The sequence below is a fragment of the Mustela lutreola genome, chromosome 16 (assembly GCF_030435805.1).
Source record: "Mustela lutreola isolate mMusLut2 chromosome 16, mMusLut2.pri, whole genome shotgun sequence".
NCBI classification, from domain to species: domain Eukaryota; kingdom Metazoa; phylum Chordata; class Mammalia; order Carnivora; family Mustelidae; genus Mustela; species Mustela lutreola.
In genome coordinates, this window is record NC_081305.1 from 8,678,581 (window position 1) to 8,697,697 (window position 19,117).

Below are 19,117 nucleotides of genomic sequence, written 5' to 3' on the forward strand. Positions count from 1 at the left end.
TCTCCAAAATGGCATCAATGAGCTGGTATTTTTCATCAAGCCACTTGGATTCCAATGGTACCTGAAAAACTATTTATGCTATTATATTTGGTTTGTTTGAGAGAAAACTAGCAAGTCCTTGACTGTACCACCTGTGGTGTGAAGACTGACGCTCGTTTGTAATGGGAGAGGTACATCGCTGTAAGAAATATAGTGCAGGTTACTTTGGAAAGTACAAGGCACCATAACTTTCCAAATTGGCAAAAACTACCTGCTATGGATTGTAGTAAAGTGTGTTTTTAAATTATTTCAGAACCATAAAACCTCTCCATAGAGAGTGCTTTGAAACTGCAAATTAAATATAGAACATCTATGAACTGTATCCATTTTTACAGTAAGTATATATTTCCATGGGGGTTTGTACCATCTTTTTTGTCTAGTTACACTAGTTAATAATGCAGTGAATTTGCAGTAATAGAGTAAATGTTATTTTGATGACACTATTTGATTAAATTAAAGATGACATTAAAAGGACCATTTCAATAAAGAACTGAAATATCCAGAAGTAACCGGGGCTGAGTGTTTAAGTCAGCGAGTCTGGCGGTCTTAAAAGGACCAAATGGAATTTCCTTCACTGTGTGAATGATGAGCAAGTTAAGGAACAATAGGACCAAATAATATATGGGAGAATATGAAGGCTCTGATGCCGAGACCCAGGCAATTTCAGTTATTTGAGGCAGGTATGCTACTCGCGAGAAAACAGCTCCTGTGGCCTTGGGTAAACGCAGAAACGCATTAAGTAAAACGAAAGCGAGAGGGCACTGAGATTTGCAGCAAAATGTGCTGATGTGGTGACAGTGAATTGAGTTGTCGCACAAACAAAAGAAAGTGAAGAAGTGGGATCGGCCATGCCGCACCGCAGCCCCTCCTACCCCCCCATCTTCTCTGCAAATTCACAAATGCACCCTGTCCACACCCGTGCAGGGAAACCTTTGAGATTAAAAAGGGAGAAGGGAGTCCTAATTCTTCTTTCAGGCCTCTGTTCATATGGTGCTTGCCAAATAAAGTTCTTTTCCTGAGTGAGAGGTTCACGTACATAAATCAAGTGACTGTTTGAAAATCCTGTGACTTAAGTTCTTAGAGATAGAATCTATCTGAAGAGACAGCCCTCAGCAACGTGACTGAGTTATGAATCACGGGCGTTTCACCAGAAAGAAGATCCAAGATTAAAGGTGCACAGTGGCTGAGGCCCCCGCTTCCCACAGAAACACCTGCTCTGGAGTCTTGGCCCCAAAGACAGGTGACATCTCTATCTCCACAGCAGGCCACTGACTGTTGACAAGTTCAAGCCCAGAGCACTCACATTTGTGACTGTTGTTACAACTGCACAGGAATAGGAAGGAAGGAAGGAAGAAATAGGAAAAAAAAAAATACCTTGGCTCCAGAAAATAGAATTCTTCCTTGTGATCTCAAAAGAGATCATTAGATGCTAAGTTTTCCTCAGATAATTCATCTGGCCATCATGCATGTCGATAGTTCAACGCAACCACTTATTTGCTCATAGAAAGGGATGGTGGTGTGGTTTGTTAGGAAAGTCAAGTGCCCCGGTGTCAGTAAATATTTCCTCTTAAAGTGCAAATACCTCAGAATGCAACTATTCGTGGCATATTTGACTTTCTGAGTATAAACCTGGAGTGTTTACTATCTTCCTAGCAGCGATTCACTTAGAGACAAAGGATGATATAAAGCGTCACTTGAGACGAGTCTATTAGGTAAAGCACATGGTAACAAGCTGAGATCTTTAAGACTGAACAGAATCCTCAAGCTGCCGGCAGATTTGTTCTTGTTAAAGATACTCACGTACTTGGAAGGACCACAATTACTCAGAAATGATGGCAAACCTTCTTTAGGAAACACCCTATTTCTCAGAATGTTGAGCGGCTCAAACTTCTGAGTTTGAGACAGGTCCCTTGACGGCTTCTGAGCCCACCTGCCCAGACCCCGGCTGACTGTCCTCTTTCTCCCCAGGGATCTGGGGCAATGCTTACGAGAGCTCAAACTGTGTTTGTGGTATACTTTCAAAACATAAAAACTCAAAAAGAATCTCTGATGCATGTCCCAAACACACACACACACACACACACACACACACACACACACACAAACAGAGGATTTTTAGGGCAGTGAAACTACTCTGCACGATACCGCAATCATGGGTTCAGGTCACGATCCATTTGTACAAACCCCCAGAGTGAACAATGCCAAGAGTGAGCCCTGATAGAAAGTATGGCCTTTAGGTGACATGTGTGTCGTATATGTGACAATGACGTGTCAGGGTAGATTCTTCGATGGTAACAAATGAATTTGGTGGGGGATGTGGCTGGTGGGGAGTCTGGGCATGTGTGGGGCGAGGGGGTATGGGAACGTCCCATACTTTCTTCTCAGTTTGGTTTTGAACCTAAAATTGCTCTAAAAAGTAAAGCCCATTTAAAAAAAAAAAAAGGAAACAACTTTAATAAAAAGCATATTTGAAAAATACCATGGTAAAAACGTCCAGTTATTAACTGCAGTTCAGTGTCCCTATTTGAAAAGAATCTTTTACTGTCCTCACCGGAATCTGTATTCACATGGTCCAGTAAAAACAAACTCTGAGACCCTAGACCTTGTAACTCCCCCTCATCTTGAGCTTGCTTGCCCTGAGTGTCACAGCACAACCCTGACCAATTTCCCGGACACCGTGTGTGGAGAAAACAGCTCTTTCAGATCACGAGGGACATTGGTGGCTCATTCTTGAAGATGAGCAGAACATCATCGCAGACTACCTCTCCTGCTCATCAGAAGCAGCCCAGGTCTGTGACACCTGCAGTCTCTCCTCCTGACCCTGATGCCTCCCCTCTTCCATGGGGCAAGTCCTATACAGCCTCCAACAGTCATCTCCTCTCTGCAGAGTTTCCAGATCAAGAAGGAACAAACAGAGGGAGTATGTGCATTCTGTGGTGTTTACATCATTGGTATCATCATCCCCAGACCCACCCCCATTCCCATGTTAAGAGACATTTGCTTATGTGCCTCTGCCCCTGTACTAAGAGGTCCTCAAGGCCAGGGTGTGTATCTTAATTGTTCTTATTTGTGTGTCTAATCTCTGGTTCCTGGCATGGGCTTGGCACGTCGCTGATGCTCACAAGTACAGAAGGGCAACTGGACATTTGGGCAGCTATGTTATTTCTAGTAAGCCAGTAGAATATCATTACAGATTTTCAATAAAATATAAAAATCCCACCATTCATCTAACTATGCATCATTTATCCATCTATCCAACCACTCATCTGTACATGTATCCATCCATCTATCCACCCATCCATCCATCCATGTAACTGTCCATTCATCATCCATCCATCCACCCATCCATCCATCCATCCATCCATCCACCGAAAAAATGTGCAATAATACCTACTCTGCCATGCCTTTTTATGGGTGATAAAAAAAAAAAGATGTCTAGAAAAAGAATAAGATAAAGTCCTTGCCTTGACATATGGCGCTGCTGAATCGGAGAAATAATACATGAAAGCAAGGACCATATCTTGTCCATCTTTTTGTCTGCTGCAGTGTCTTGCACAGAGACTTTATTCAGTAGCACTCAGTTAAGTGACTGGTGAATTAATGCATGAAAACAAATACAATACAGGACAGTAAGTGAAAATTGTCAAGTAATACAATAGACAAAAGGCTACAGAAGAGTGGAGGGTGGGCTGATCACGTCCAGCTGGGCACCTCAGAGAAGGCGGAATGTGAGTTGGGACTGAAGGGCTGGCTCAGATTTGGAACAGGGTGATGAGAGCAAGGCATTCCAGAAAAGCTCTACCCACGCATGCGTGCAATCTCTACTGTCACGGCCCATCACAATGCTTGGCACAGAGGAAGACCTCAATACGTGTTCCTGTTTTGAAGCGAGGCATGTGCCGGGCTGAGCTGAACATTAGGCAAAACTGAAGGGGACAAAGTTTGTGCCCTCACAGAGTCCGCTGGGGCCGTACTGGAAGCTCGTGCACACTGGGTGAGAAAGGTGGTAGTGTGCGCCATCCAACAGCACAGAGGACAGTGGAGGTCCTAAAGGGACTGTTGACGAAGAGGTTTCTAACTTGACGAAGTTCAAATCTTGTGTTTGCAATTAGCAGCATCCATCTGCATATAATTAGTGTGCAAAGCCCTTAAAAAGAGTTCGTTCTCTAAAGTAGGTTAAATATGCATACATACCCCCATGCAGTTGTGCCGGCAGTAGAGATGGGTTGCACGGATTTATTATTCTGTGTTGACTAAAGATGGACTTCAGTCCAGTTTAGGTCCAAAGGACAACACTTGCATTTTATTTGGACCATCTGTTCAGAACAAGGGCCGGATTTTCCAAGGGCTCTAACTTAGGGCGTCTGAGTGTCAGGGCTGGTCATGTGTGGTTCAAGTGAACCAAGTGGTTCAGCATATGGTCAGTTTCACCACAACCACTACCACCACCACCAACTACTACTGGAAGAAAAAAAAAAGTCCCTAGGAGACAAAGCAAAAGCATGGCAATGAGTGATTCATCATGAATATTTGGGGACCTTTGCTGGCCCATGCAGCCATGATCCAGCTTTCTCTTTGGTTCCTGCTTCCCTCTGCAATGCCAGAATTATTCTGGAAGCCCAAAAAGTACCTTAGAAGCACAACCTAATTCACTAGCTCATTCCATAAATATTTATTGACTGATGAGCCCTCGTTAGGGCATGAGGGAGACACCGGTGACACCTGGCCTATGGAACTCAAAGTCTGGTGGAAAAAATGGGAATTGATAAGGGAACAAAAATATATGCAAAATCACAGCATTGTTCTCAAGAGGAAATGTGTGGACCTATGAGAACTTATAAGAGGTTTAATGCTGTCCAGGAAGGCTTCCCAGAGGGAGTGAAAATTAAGTAGAAACCTACAAAATGAGAAGAGACAAAGAAGGGGAAACCAGCATGCATAAAGGCCCTGTGGTGGGAGGCAGAGGGGGACGTTCCAGAAACTAGGAAAAAGTCAGCATGGTAGGGCAAAGAATTAAGGAGAGAGCCATGAGCAATGAGACTAGGGAGGGGCTAGATCACAGCGGGGATATGTGTGTGTGTGTGTGGACGGATTGCAGGTTATGTTCAGGGGTCTGTCTTTATCCTAACAGCTATAGAATCTTATTGGTGTGATTTAATTGGGGGTAGAAGGAGGAGAAACAGCACACTTAGATCTGAGTTTCGAGACGATCACTTTGGCTGTAGTTTGAAAACCATCTCCACATCTCCCTGCTGGCTTCAGCTGTGCCTTGGCTCCTTCCATAGCAAGGATGCTGCTACTCGCCCTTGGCATGCTTAGGCCAGGGACTGCCTCTTGTCCTGTCAGACCGTCCCTGCCATCTACAATGCTGGCTGGACTCCATCAGGACTCAGTGCACGCCCCTCTCTCCTCTCTCCACCCGCTTCCATGGGCCCATGTCTGGGGCCCCTTCCTCTGACTCTCCATCCTCTGACTCTCCATCCTCTGACTCCCCGTACAAGAAACGAGTCTCTCCTGGGAGCAATAGTCTCCAGTTCTAGTGGGGGTGAGTCTAGAGCAAGATCAACATCAAGTAAGATTTTCATGGTCTCTAGGAATGGGTAGAGCAGTAGCACCATAGCTGCTGTTAACGGAGGTCTGCTGTTTTCATCTTTCTAACACACATCCCGCTTTTCCCAGAGATGGCGTGCCTGCTTTGCACCATTTCTCACAATCTGTGCAGCTTGTGTCAAGTGACGTGATCCTCCAGCTGGAAGGGGGCCAGGGCCGCAGGGATTGGCTCGGCGGCTGACATGTGGCCCGCTGAGGGCCAATGAGAGTCAGGCACGGGACTCCCACTGGAGCTCTCCAGAAGGAGCCCAACACACACCTTTCCCACCAGCCACTTGAAAGTGAAGGATGCGGCCCCATGTTGGGCATCTCTGCCCTCCTGGGCTGACACTGCCTGAAAATGAAGATGACACAGAGCAAAGCTCAGCTGAAGGACGGAGAGAAACAATCATGCCAGAGCCGTTTGATCGCCTGGGCCCGACAGTGACAGATCTACCCCTCCAAGCTTCCCAATTTTGGGAACGCATTAACTCCCCATTCTGCCTCTGCCATTTTGGGGTGGGTATTGTCGCTCCCAGCTGGAAATAAAAACTTCAGTCTCATCTGGTCTCTTCTCATTGTCCTCTAGTGACTGCTACCACCCTACCCCCTCCCCTTCTTGTCTGGGAGGAAGTTAAGTGGGGGTAGAATTAGGAGAAGGGCTTGGATAGGGTGGAAACACCTCCCTCCAGAGCAGCCCCTCAGCCTTCCGCTACCAGGCCCTGGGGAAATGCACACTGGAATCCAAGGACACACTCAGACCCATGACTGTGAACGCCTGGCTCCCTGCAAAGGTGCCAACTTTCTCTGTTTCCCAAAGTCCAGGGCACCGTAATTGCAGATTTTGGATTTTAGAATTCTTTTGAAAAGTCCCAATTTCATAACTGCAAGTGTCTTTTTTTTTTTTTAAGATTTTATTTATTTATTTGACAGACAGAGATCACAAATAGGTAGAGAGGTAGGCAGAGAGAGTGGGGGGGGGAAGCAGGCTCCCCACTGAGCAGGGAGCCCGATGTGGGGCTCGATCCCAGGACCCCGAGATCATGAACTGAGCTGAAGGCAGAGGCTTTAACCCACTGAGCCACACAGGCACCCTTCACTGCCAAGTGTCTTAAGAGGAACTATTACTAAAATGCTTACAGAAAGCATAACCCAAGCATAAAGGATGTTAGCTCAAATTTTTACCCCACATTAATGGAAGTCATGTTAAGTTTTATCATTTATGGGTTTAGAAATCCACAAATCCTAATACCAAAAACCTGTGTATGCATATGTATGCGTGTGGTATGCCCGAAGAGGGAAAAAATAGACCTTGAAGAGCCAGGGTTTTTGCTTTGTGTCTCCCTCTCGAATTCAAGTGCACCCGCTATAACTTAGCTTTCCAACCCAATATCCTATTTCATCAGGAGCTGATAAGACAAGCCCCTTCCTCTTGGAACAATGACATGCCACTGTGCTTTGGCAGGAACGAATACTGAAAGCAATCTACTGTTCTCCCTTTTCTTCAAGGAAGTAACCACTAACTCCCCGTGCCCCACCCATCTCTCTCTCTCTCTCTCCCTCCCTCTGTCTCTCTCTCTCCCCCTCACATACACACACGCACACACACTCTGTAATGCATCTGGGTCGGAGATTACACACGCAGTCCACAGACTGGGAGGGAGTTTTGGAAAAGGATGTCTCAAGAAGAAAAATACTGGGATCTCTCTCTCTCTCTTTAAAGGTTTTATTTATTTACTTATCTGTCAGAGAAAGCGAGAGAGCACAAGCAGGCCGAGGCAGAGAGAGAAGCAGGCTCCGGCTCAGCAAGGATCCCGATGCCGGATTCAATCATGGGGTGGAATGATGCCATGATCACGGGGTCATGGGACCATGACACAAGCTGAAGGCAGTAGCTTAACCGACTGAGCCACCCAGGTGCCCCTCTTTCTCTCTTTTCTATCCAAAACCAAAACAAACCCCCAGAGCACACGCAGTATTCCGTAGTTAAGAACAAAGTCTCTGCTATCATCACCTGGGCTGAAATGTCTAAAACTTAGAGCTACTCAGCTCTGAAAAGTCCATGAACCTCCGTCCTCTCATCTGCCAAATGGGGGTATTGTCATTAAGTCGAATAAAGCCTGCAAAGCCCTCAGCCTATGCCCTGCCTGGCCTAGGGGAGACACGAAGGAAATGCTGCCGTTGCCACGGAGAAGGCAGGTCCGGGAGCGGACGGTCATGGAGATGTGGGGCGGCGCGTGCGATCTCCAGGCGAGCCTTCTCAGGCCAGCGCGATGAATTCGGCACCGTAAGGCTCTCGTCACTCAAGAGGAAAACCTGCTCCTTGCTGTCCGGACGCCGCAGGGTGACTCTCGGGCGACTATGGCATTCAGCTCGGAGGAAGCTGTACACACAGCACACCTCAGCGCTTTGTCCAGATGGAGTTAACACGAGACTTGGAGAGGGGATTAAAGAATAGAAACGTGTTCATCTGTGAAATTAAAAGTAGTACAGCATGACACACAACATTATGTGTTGGGGTTAGTCAAAAGCAATAATTAGGCTGAGTATGACTCTGAACACACTCATAATCAAACAAAAGCAATTCCACCGGATGAGGCGCAATGATTCTCCCGGGAGGGGAAACAGCCGAAAGGGGCAGATGTACTCGGGAACGAGCGGAAGGGCCTCAGGGCCGGGCACGACCTGGCCCCCAGGAGGCCCCAGGGGAGCTCAGGAGCTTTGTTCATGGCCAAGGCAAGTGACCAGATTATCGTCTTAAACAACACACCCGTTTCTATCGCTCAAGTCCAGGCACAGTGGGGCTCACCAGGCCAAGGTGCTGACCTTCATGGCTCCCATCTAGAGGCCCCGGGGAAAGAATCTGCTCCCAGAACACTCCAGTCGGGGCAGAAGTCAGTCCCATGCAGTTGTAGGACTGAGCGCCCGTTTTCCTGGTGGCAGTAAGCCTGAGGGCCGCACTTCCCTCAGGGCTGGAGAAATGAGCTCCCCGTCTTCCGCGTGGTCACAGGAGTGAGTCCCCACTTCCTTCTGGCTGCCAGCCAGAGCAGGCATGCAGCTCCCGGAGGCCTGGACTTCTCGCCATGCAGGCCCCTCTGTCTTCTAAGTCAGCAACAGAACGTGGAACCCTTGTCGCGCTCGCCATCTCTCTGCACCCGTCCCCTCTACGCCGCCACGGCTCGCTCATTCCCTCCGCTGCTTCCTCTTCTGCTCTGAAGGGCTCCGGTCATCGCCCTGAACCCGCCCTGGGAATCCAGTCGTCTCCCTACATTACTCGGCTGATTAGTTACCTTAATGACACCCGGAAGGGCGCTTTGCTCATGGGACGCAACCACGGGAGTAGCAGCAGAGTGGAAGCTCACGGGCCCAAAGCGGCCGACCACAGCCCTAGCAGCGGCCCCCCTGACAAATGGGCACTAGCTGGCACGTCTCCCGGACTCGATCTCCCATGGCTTCTGCAGCTTGGCAGACAGCACAGCTGGAGAGACGAGCAGGCAGTGGGAATCAGGCTGAGCGGCTGTGGGCATCCGTGCGACAGGGAGTGGGGTCGCTGTGGGGGCTGGGACTGTTCAGGATCTGGGAGGTCCTCAAAAGCGAAATGCCTAGAGCCCCACTTCTGGCCCTCTTGGAAGACTGTGCACTTTTCAGCCTGGCCACCCAGAAGACACAGGCTCTGAGATCCGTGAGGCGTGAGTGCTCTAGGCGCCATCACGAAGTCATGCAGTGAACTAATAGGGCGGCAGCCAGGGTTTGGGGGTGGGGGGGGACAGTGTCAGGTCTCCCAATCAGTGACAAGAATAGATAGTAACTACCACTGCAGCCGTGTGTGGACGAACCTCCAGTCTGCCCGGTGCTGAACAGAAGGCTGCCTTGCCTTGCCTTTTTTTTTTCTTTTCTTTTTGGTTAAGATTTTATTTATTTGCCAGAGAAAGAGAGAGAGAGCACAAGCAGGGCGAGAGGGAGGCTCCCGCTGAGCAAGGAGCCTGATGCGGGACTCGATCCCAGGACTCTCCCCGGGACATTGACCTGAGCCAAAGGCAGATGCTTAACCGAATGAGCCACCCAGACACCCCAAATGCTGCATTTCTAAGGCCCGCAACACATCCATGAGGTGGGCAGGATCCCCCCCACCTTGAGTGGCGGACGGAGGCCCAGGGAGGCTTGAGCAGGACACGCAGGAAGGACGATGGAAGGTCACTCCGTTTAACCCTAAAGCCACCACTCACCCGCTGAACCAGCTCGCAGCCTCCTTGGCCCGTCCTGCGTTTCTCTTCCTTCCTCCCTCGGCCTGTGATTTCCTCTAGAATGTCCTTGGACCCAACACCCAAGAAATAATGATTTAATTGCCGATGTTTTTTCAATGATATAATTAAATATCCACCGTGAGATAAATCAAGCTGAACCTGTTCAGGGCCGCCCTGGAATATTTTATTTTGAGGCTTCTTATACACATCTTTTGGCTTTCATGGATCTAAAATTAGGTTTCCAATTTTGGCCCTAGAGGCATGAGGTAAAAATGGTTATAAATAGCATCTAGGTGCCACATTCTTTTTGGCTCTTTTTAAGGGGCTAAGTGAGGGGACAAAGTAATTACTTTATTGAAAAATGCAAGGGATTATCCTCTGGCTTACTATGGTCTCGGGTTATCTGATAGCAGCGTGTAGTGGAGAGACACTCTAGGGTTGCCGGGAGCCATCCCAGAAAGCTCCCTACCCAGCCCGGCATTCCCGGGGTCGGCCCCAAGCTCCTGCGAGGAGGGAAGGGAGCACTCCCTCCTTCCTCTCGCCTCCCTTAACGCTCAAGAGCTAGATGCACCTGTGCTGTAATAGATGCAGGGATACAGCTTGGGGGGGGGATAATAAATGCAGCTAGGAGCTAAAAAATGGTTTTTGAAGCTAATGACAGTGTTCCTGCCTTTAGAGCTCCAGGCAGAAACAGGAAGTCAGAAATCTAAGTGGCTTGAGAAAATATAACATTTAGCAAACTCATTTGCTGGCCTCCAGTTGTATTATCCTAATTTATTTCATTGTTGTGGGGTTTTTTCTTTTGGGTACTTTTTTGATCTATTTTTAATGGAAGACTAATGTGCATTTCTCCCCCACCCCCCCCCCTTTTCTTCCCACAGGGATTTATTGAGCAGTAAGACTTTTTTTTTTTTTAAAGAACTTTTCTTTTTTAACCTACTCCTTTATAGAAGCAAAGATGGGACTGAGGGGGAGAAATTCCCGCTTTGTAATCCATATTTAATGTCTCTGTTCCCAATTCCTAAAGCTTTATTTCACTTGAATCTTCTGGGAGGGAAAACTATCCTAACCAACTTGGAGGAGGGCATCAGGTAGGACCCCAGCCCCTTGTGGCTGGGGTTCTCGGCTCGGAGCCTGGCTCTGGGCTACCTTTCCCCCAGGGCCCACTGCCAAGGCCCGTGGAGTGGACCCCTTCATCCAAATGGCCCACCCAACTATATCGACAATCTGATAAATAAATGTGTCGGTCGTGTTTCCAGGCCTGCAATACGTCTGCAGAGTGGAGCCAGTAAAGTTATATTTCTCCAGTGCCCCAGGATGGAGGGAGAGAGAAGCTGCCTCCTCTGGGCTGAGGACTGACATCCCTTCATTGTACACGGAGGTGTGTGCGAGGACTGATGTGCTCACATGCTGTCAGCCTCGGAACTCCTGGACTCTTCAAACACAGAAAGAGAAAGTAGGCTGAGTTGTTCTGGTGTTCTTGGATGGAGGGAGAGAAAAGGAAGTAAAATTAGTTTGAAGGACTTCTCGAACAATCGCCTCATTTAGGCAATCAGTGTGATGACCCAGAGTTTCCAGAGCTCAGCTGAATTTACAAGTGCCGTGCAGTGTGGGTGCTCTTTTGAGCTGCCCAGCAAGCCTGTGAGGAAGGTGGGTTAGGCACTAATTAGCCTAAAGGGACGGACGACAATGAAAAGATGGAGGGACGAAAAGACATGTTCAAGGTCACAAGGGAAGTTAAGGGAAGAGCCAGGATTGGCCTCCACACACGGTGTCTATGAGATAAAGTCTACCGGGTGCTCAGGCCAGGTCAATTAAAGCCAGCTTCTCTCTCCCCAAAAAGACAGCACACATATAAAGTGAGGTCTAAAGAAAAAGAATTTTCAGGAGTTTTGAAAGTAATGAATGAAACAAGTCAAAATATGTTAAGGCAAAGGGGAATGTGTACACAGGGAGGGTGAAATGAAGACGCCAACTTTAAAACAAGTCCTTACAGGGGTGCCTGGGCGGCTCAGTCGGTTAAGCATCTGACTCTTGATTTCAGTTCATGATCTCAAGGTCATGGGATCAAGTCCCAAGGCTGGCTCCATGCTCAGCACAGAGTCTGCTTGAGATTCTCTCCCCCACCCCCAACCTCAAATAAATAAATAATTCTTAAACAAACAAACAAACAAAAACAAACAAACAAAAACCCCCCAGTAGTCAGATCAAATGAGGAGCACAACTGAATGAACAAGAAAGGGAGAAACCAGAACACAAGAAGTCCAGGGTGTGTGGGGAGGTTTGGCAGAGTACGGAAGGAGTAGCAATGTCAAAAGAGATTTTAAAAAATAACAGTGGTAAAACAAACACACAAAAAAACCTACTTTTGGTTAGAGTATATAGACTTTCAAATCTGAAGTTGATACTTTTGGCATGAAAACTTCAGGTGCATTAAAATTAGGCGACAAGTAAATTTCACAAGTGCAAGGACAATCAGCCTCATTCTGAAGGCTGAGGTGACATACTTAAGAAAAGCAACCAAGGGTACCTGGGTGGCTCAATTGGTTAAGCGACTGCCTTCGGCTCAGGTCATGATCCTGCAGTCCGAGGATGAAGTCCTGTATTGGGCTCCCTACTCGGCAGGGAGTCTGCTTCTCCCACTACCTCTCTCCTCTCATGCTCTCTCTCTCAAATAAATAAATAAAATCTTAAAAAAAAAAAAAAAAAAAAAAACCTTCAAAAAAAAAAAAAAAAAAAAAGAAAGAAAGAAAAAGAGAAGCAACCAAATGGCAGAGTCCAATTCTAAATGCAAACTGCCTCTTTGCTCCAAAAGATGTCCACCTCAGGATGTCACCCTTTAAAGAAAAGGACTAACCTCAATATTCCGTGGAAAAGGAAAGAGGAATTATTGCCAGCGAGATTGTTTCTTACTAGTTCTAGACATTCAGGCAAAGCTTTTTCAATTAGAATCTCCCTCTTGTGTTTTGGATCCAGCGGAATCATCAGCGACATGGCTACCTGGCAGCGTCAGGGTGTCTCCCCCTTCCCCCTGCAGGGCCATGCTCACGTATCTACGGAGGTCAACAGCCAGGTTCATAGGCAGCAGTGGGATCCAGGGATGTCTCCAGAGGACCTGTTCCAGATACTGTGACTTGCAATACCCACATCCTTGAGCAAACATCCGGACTGGTGACTTGCCACTCGTTCCAGATTGGGAAGAAGTCCCTGAACTCAGAGTATTTACAAGGATGTTTATCAAACTCAGGCTACTTGATTTGGTTACAGCAAGTGAGATCCACTGTAGTCTACAAACATCCACCAATGTTTGTAGATGTTTCAGGTTTAATGTTATTGTGCCCTCTGCTCTCCTTACTTGTGTGTATAAGGTGATTCTTTTCACTGATGCAACAAAGAGTTCCTGGGCACCTTGAAGATAACATAGTTCCTGTCTTCAAGGAGTACATAGTCTTGTAGGGGGACAAAGACAAGAAATTATTTCGATTCAATGTGACAGCACTTGAAAATAGTAGAAGCTGAAAAAGTAGAAGAGAATCTCAATTATGAAGGTCAACTCTGTCTGGGAAGGGGGAGTAGAAAAGATTATCCAGAGGAAGGGTTGTTTTGTGCTGAGTCTTGAAAGACAAAAATCAATCCAAACTCAACAACAATCTCATCATGGGCTGACAGTACCACCGCCACGAGAAACTCAAGAAGAAGTCTCAGAAATCAATATATCCTTGGTTTTTGTTTTTTCTTCAACCTCCTTCTCTTGAGGACCTTCTTAAATATCTAAACACGGACCTGGAAACAGACTCTTGGAGACCAAAAAATCAGGCTTTGGAGCTGATAGTGGATATCAACAACCCAGGGCTTAGTTAATACGGATTCTAGGTTCCCTGTGACTGATGCCTCATATTTGAGAGCACGTGCCACACTTTCTCTCTTGGGTCAACAGAGAGCCACTGAACAAACCAAGTCATGCTCTGTGGTGGGAAAGAGTCAAATGGTGGAACCCAGAAGGAGCTATAAAGACCTTGAGAGTCCTGGCAGGGCTACTGTGATGGCCAGTTCACACCCAGCTTCCTTTAGGTATCCCACTCTCATTCTAGATTTTTCCATTTGTGTCCAAGGTACTGAAAGGTGGAGCCATTTCCCTCCTTTCTGTTTATTTTCTGGATCTGATCCAACTGTGATGTGTCTGAAATAGTGAGAGAGAAAGCTCTAAAGTAGCCCTCTAAGCATCTAGCTTAGATGTTCTGGTAACTCAGCTGCTCTTGAAGTTCATGTTCCTGCATCTTCCTTGTCTCTCTCTCTCTCTGGGAGTTTCTTGTCCTGGACAGGTGATCTGACTTGGGGGTAAGGGATTTGCAGTCCCAGGGGTAAGACCACGGAAGAGAAATATGTAATAAGCAAGAGTACAGTCTTTGATGTCAACGAAATCAGAGTTTGGAACTTTGGCTTGATTTTTATGAGATGAATGACTTACTATCCCTGTACCTTAGTTTCCTCATCTAGAAAATGGGCATGATAATGCTTATGTCACAGGATAGTTTGAAGATTAAGGAGAAAAAGACAGAGGTTGTCCCCAAAGTACAAAACTGAGTTCATGTCCTATAGAAAGCCCTCAATAAATGACTATTATGTGTCTTAGGCGCCTCCTCTGTGGTCCCACCTTGATTCATTATTTCGCTACATCTTTACCGGAATTTTGAATGGTTGCCTTCATTGTCTTTTTGTTGTTGTTGTTTGTTGTTTGTTTTTTACAAATAGGAAACAGAAGCAAAAAAGGTAAGGAAAAAAGAAGGCAGGCTTCAAGCCAAGGTCCATCTGATACAAATCCAAGACTGCTCTATTACATACATGAAAATAAACACCTATTTCCGTGGGTGAAGAGAGGGGGTGGGCAGGCAGAAAAGGCACAGGCACAGAACGTGTCCTTCTGGAGAGCTGGTTTTCGCCTGGGACCTCAGCCATGGTATTTGGCATTAATTCCTTCCAGGCGACCACAAAGAAGACCATGAATAGATTTCTCAATTTCTAGCTCACGTTTTCCTGAACAATGATGTCTCAAAATATCTCAACAATGAGATATTTTCCCTCTGTGTCTTGTGATGACCGTCAAGTTCAGTTAGTCAAGTTCAAGGTCCTCTGAAGTATCCACGTAATTCAATTTTATCTTGGCATGTCACATGTGTGGAAGAAATGCTTGAAATTTTCTGAGATGAAGCTACCTTTATTTTTTTTTTTTTTTTTTTTTTTATTTTTTATAAACATATATTTTTTATATACATATATTTTTATCCCCAGGTCTGTGAATCACCAGGTTTACACACTTCACAGCACTCACCAAATCACATACCCTCCCCAATGTCCATAATCCCACCCCCTTCTCCCCAACCCCCTCCCCCCGGCAACCCTCAGTTTGTTTTGTGAGATTAAGAGTCACTTATGGTTTGTCTCCCTCCCAATCCCATCTTGTTTCATTTATTCTTCTACCCACTTAAGCCTCCATGTTGCATCACCACTTCCTCATATCAGGGAGATCATATGATAGTTGTCTTTCTCTGCTTGACTTATTTCGCTAAGCATGATACGCTCTAGTTCCATCCATGTTGTTGCAAATGGCAAGATTTCATTTCTTTTGATGGCTGCATAGTATTCCATTGTGTATATATACCACATCTTCTTGATCCATTCATCTGTTGATGGACATCTAGGTTCTTTCCATAGTTTGGCTATTGTGGACATTGCTGCTATAAACATTCGGGTGCATGTGTCCCTTTGGATCACTACATTTGTATCTTTAGGGTAAATACCCAATAGTGCAATTGCTGGGTCATAGGGCAGTTCTATTTTCAACATTTTGAGGAACCTCCATGCTGTTTTCCAGAGTGGCTGCACCAGCTTGCATTCCCACCAACAGTGTAGGAGGGTTCCCCTTTCTCCGCATCCTCGCCAGCATCTGTCATTTCCTGACTTGTTGATTTTAGCCATTCTGACTGGTGTGAGGTGATATCTCATTGTGGTTTTGATTTGTATTTCCCTGATGCCAAGTGATATGGAGCACTTTTTCATGTGTCTGTTGGCCATCTGGATGTCTTCTTTGCAGAAATGTCTGTTCATGTCTTCTGCCCATTTCTTGATTGGATTATTTGTTCTTTGGGTGTTGAGTTTGCTAAGTTCTTTATAGATTCTGGACACTAGTCCTTTATCTGATATGTCGTTTGCAAATATCTTCTCCCATTCTGTCAGTTGTCTTTTGATTTTGTTAACTGTTTCCTTTGCTGTGCAAAAGCTTTTGATCTTGATGAAATCCCAGTAGTTCATTTTTTCCCTTGCTTCCCTTGCCTTTTGCGTTGTTCCTAGGAAGATGTTGCTGCGGCAGAGGTCGAAGAGGTTGCTGCCCGTGTTCTCCTCAAGGATTTTGATGGATTCCTTTCGTACATTGAGGTCCTTCATCCATTTTGAGTCTATTTTTGTGTGTGGTGTAAGGAAATGGTCCAATTTCATTTTTCTGCATGTGGCTGTCCAATTTTCCCAGCACCATTTATTGAAAAGGCTGTCTTTTTTCCATTGGACATTCTTTCCTGCTTTGTCGAAGATTAGTTGACCATAGAGTTGAGGGTCTATTTCTGGGCTCTCTATTCTGTTCCATTGATCTATGTGTCTGTTTTTGTGCCAGTACCATGCTGTCTTGATGATGACAGCTTTGTAATAGAGCTTGAAGTCCGGAATTGTGATGCCACCAACGTTGGCTTTCTTTTTCAATATCCCTTTGGCTATTCGAGGTCTTTTCTGGTTCCATATAAATTTTAGAATTATTTGTTCCATTTCTTTGAAAAAGATGGATGGTACTTTGATAGGAATTGCATTAAATGTGTAGATTGCTTTAGGTAGCATAGACATTTTCACAATATTTATTCTTCCAATCCAGGAGCATGGAACATTTTTCCATTTCTTTGTGTCTTCCTCAATTTCTTTCATGAGTACTTTATAGTTTTCTGAGTATAGATTCTGTGTCTCTTTGGTTAGGTTTATTCCTAGGTATCTTATGGTTTTGGATGCAATTGTAAATGGGATTGACTCCTTAATATCTCTTTCTTCTGTCTTGCTGTTGGTGTAGAGAAATGCAACTGATTTCTGTGCATTGATTTTATATCCTGACACTTTACTGAATTCCTGTATAAGTTCTAGCAGTTTTGGAGTGGAGTCTTTTGGGTTTTCCACATATAGTATCATATCATCTGCGAAGAGTGATAATTTGACTTCTTCTTTGCCGATTTGGATGCCTTTAATTTCCTTTTGTTGTCTGATTGCTGAGGCTAGGACCTCTAGTACGATGTTGAATAGCAGTGGTGATAATGGACATCCCTGCCGTGTTCCTGACCTTAGCGGAAAAGCTTTCAGTTTTTCTCCATTGAGAATGATATTTGCGGTGGGTTTTTCATAGATGGCTTTGATGATATTGAGGTATGTGCCCTCTATCCCTACACTTTGAAGAGTTTTGATCAGGAAGGGATGTTGTACTTTGTCAAATGCTTTTTCAGCATCTATTGAGAGTATCATATGGTTCTTGTTCTTACTTTTATTGATGTGTTGTATCACATTGACTGATTTGCGGATGTTGAACCAACCTTGCAGCCCTGGAATAAATCCCACTTGGTCGTGGTGAATAATCTTTTTAATGTACTGTTGAATCCGATTGGCTAGTATTTTGTTGAGTATTTTCGCATCTGTGTTCATCAAGGATATCGGTCTATAGCTCTCTTTTTTGGTGGGATCCTTGTCTGGTTTTGGGATCAAGGTGATGCTGGCCTCATAAAATGAGTTTGGAAGTTTTCCTTCCATTTCTATTTTTTGGAACAGTTTCAGGAGAATAGGAATTAGTTCTTCTTTAAATGTTTGGTAGAATTCCCCCGGGAAGCCGTCTGGCCCTGGGCTTTTGTTTGTTTGGAGATTTTTAATGACTGTTTCAATCTCCTTACTGGTTATGGGTCTGTTCAGGCTTTCTATTTCTTCATGGTTCAGTTGTGGTAGTTTATATGTTTCTAGGAATGCATCCATTTCTTCCAGATTGTCAAATTTATTGCCGTAGAGTTGCTCATAGTATGTTCTTATAATAGTTTGTATTTCCTTGGTGTTAGTTGTGATCTCTCCTCTTTCATTCATGATTTTATTTATTTGGGTCCTTTCTCTTTTCTTTTTGATAAGTCGGGCCAGGGGTTTATCAATTTTATTAATTCTTTCAAAGAACCAGCTCCTAGTTTCGTTGATTTGTTCTATTGTTTTTTTGGTTTCTATTTCATTGATTTCTGCTCTGATCTTTATGATTTCTCTTCTCCTGCTGGGCTTAGGGTTTCTTTCTTGTTCCTTCTCCAGCTCCTTTAGGTGTAGGGTTAGGTTGTGTACCTGAGACCTTTCTTGTTTCTTGAGAAAGGCTTGTACCGCTATATATTTTCCTCTCAGGACTGCCTTTGTTGTGTCCCACAGATTTTGAACCGTTGTATTTTCATTATCATTTGTTTCCATGATTTTTTTCAATTCTTCTTTAATTTCCCGGTTGACCCATTCATTCTTTAGAAGGATACTCTTTAGTCTCCATGTATTTGGGTTCTTTCCAAACTTCCTTTTGTGGTTGAGTTCTAGCTTTAGAGCATTGTGGTCTGAAAATATGCAGGGAATGATCCCAATCTTTTGATACCGGTTGAGTCCTGATTTAGGACCGAGGATGTGATCTATTCTGGAGAATGTACCATGTGCACTAGAGAAGAATGTGTATTCTGTTGCTTTGGGATGAAATATTCTGAATATATCTGTGATGTCCATCTGGTCCAGTGTGTCATTTAAGGCCTTTATTTCCTTGCTGATCTTTTGCTTGGATGACCTGTCCATTTCAGTGAGGGGAATATTAAAGTCCCCTACTATTATTGTATTGTTGTTTATGTGTTTCTTTGATTTTGTTATTAATTGGTTTATATAGTTGGCTGCTCCCACGTTGGGGGCATAGATATTTAAAATTGTTAAATCTTCTTGTTGGACAGACCCTTTGAGTATGATATAGTGTCCTTCCTCATCTCTTATTACAGTCTTTGGCTTAAAATTTAATTGATCTGATATAAGGATTGCCACTCCTGCTTTCTTCTGATGTCCATTAGCATGGTAAATTCTTTTCCACCCCCTCACTTTAAATCTGGAGGTGTCTTCGGGCTTAAAATGTGTTTCTTGGAGGCAACATATAGATGGGTTTTGTTTTTTTATCCATT

At 45.0% G+C, this 19,117-nt stretch overlaps 1 protein-coding gene across 1 annotated transcript in view; it reads right to left on the reverse strand.

The window, feature by feature from the left end:
* Positions 1-4,424: 4,424 nt before the first annotated feature.
* The window catches only part of WWOX (WW domain containing oxidoreductase), a 711,319-nt gene continuing 696,626 nt past the window's right edge, over positions 4,425-19,117 (reverse strand). The window contains exon 9 of the mRNA XM_059153118.1: positions 4,425-8,098. Coding sequence (XP_059009101.1) covers positions 8,030-8,098 — 69 coding nt within the window. The 3' untranslated portion in view covers positions 4,425-8,029. The remainder of the gene's footprint in view (positions 8,099-19,117) is intronic.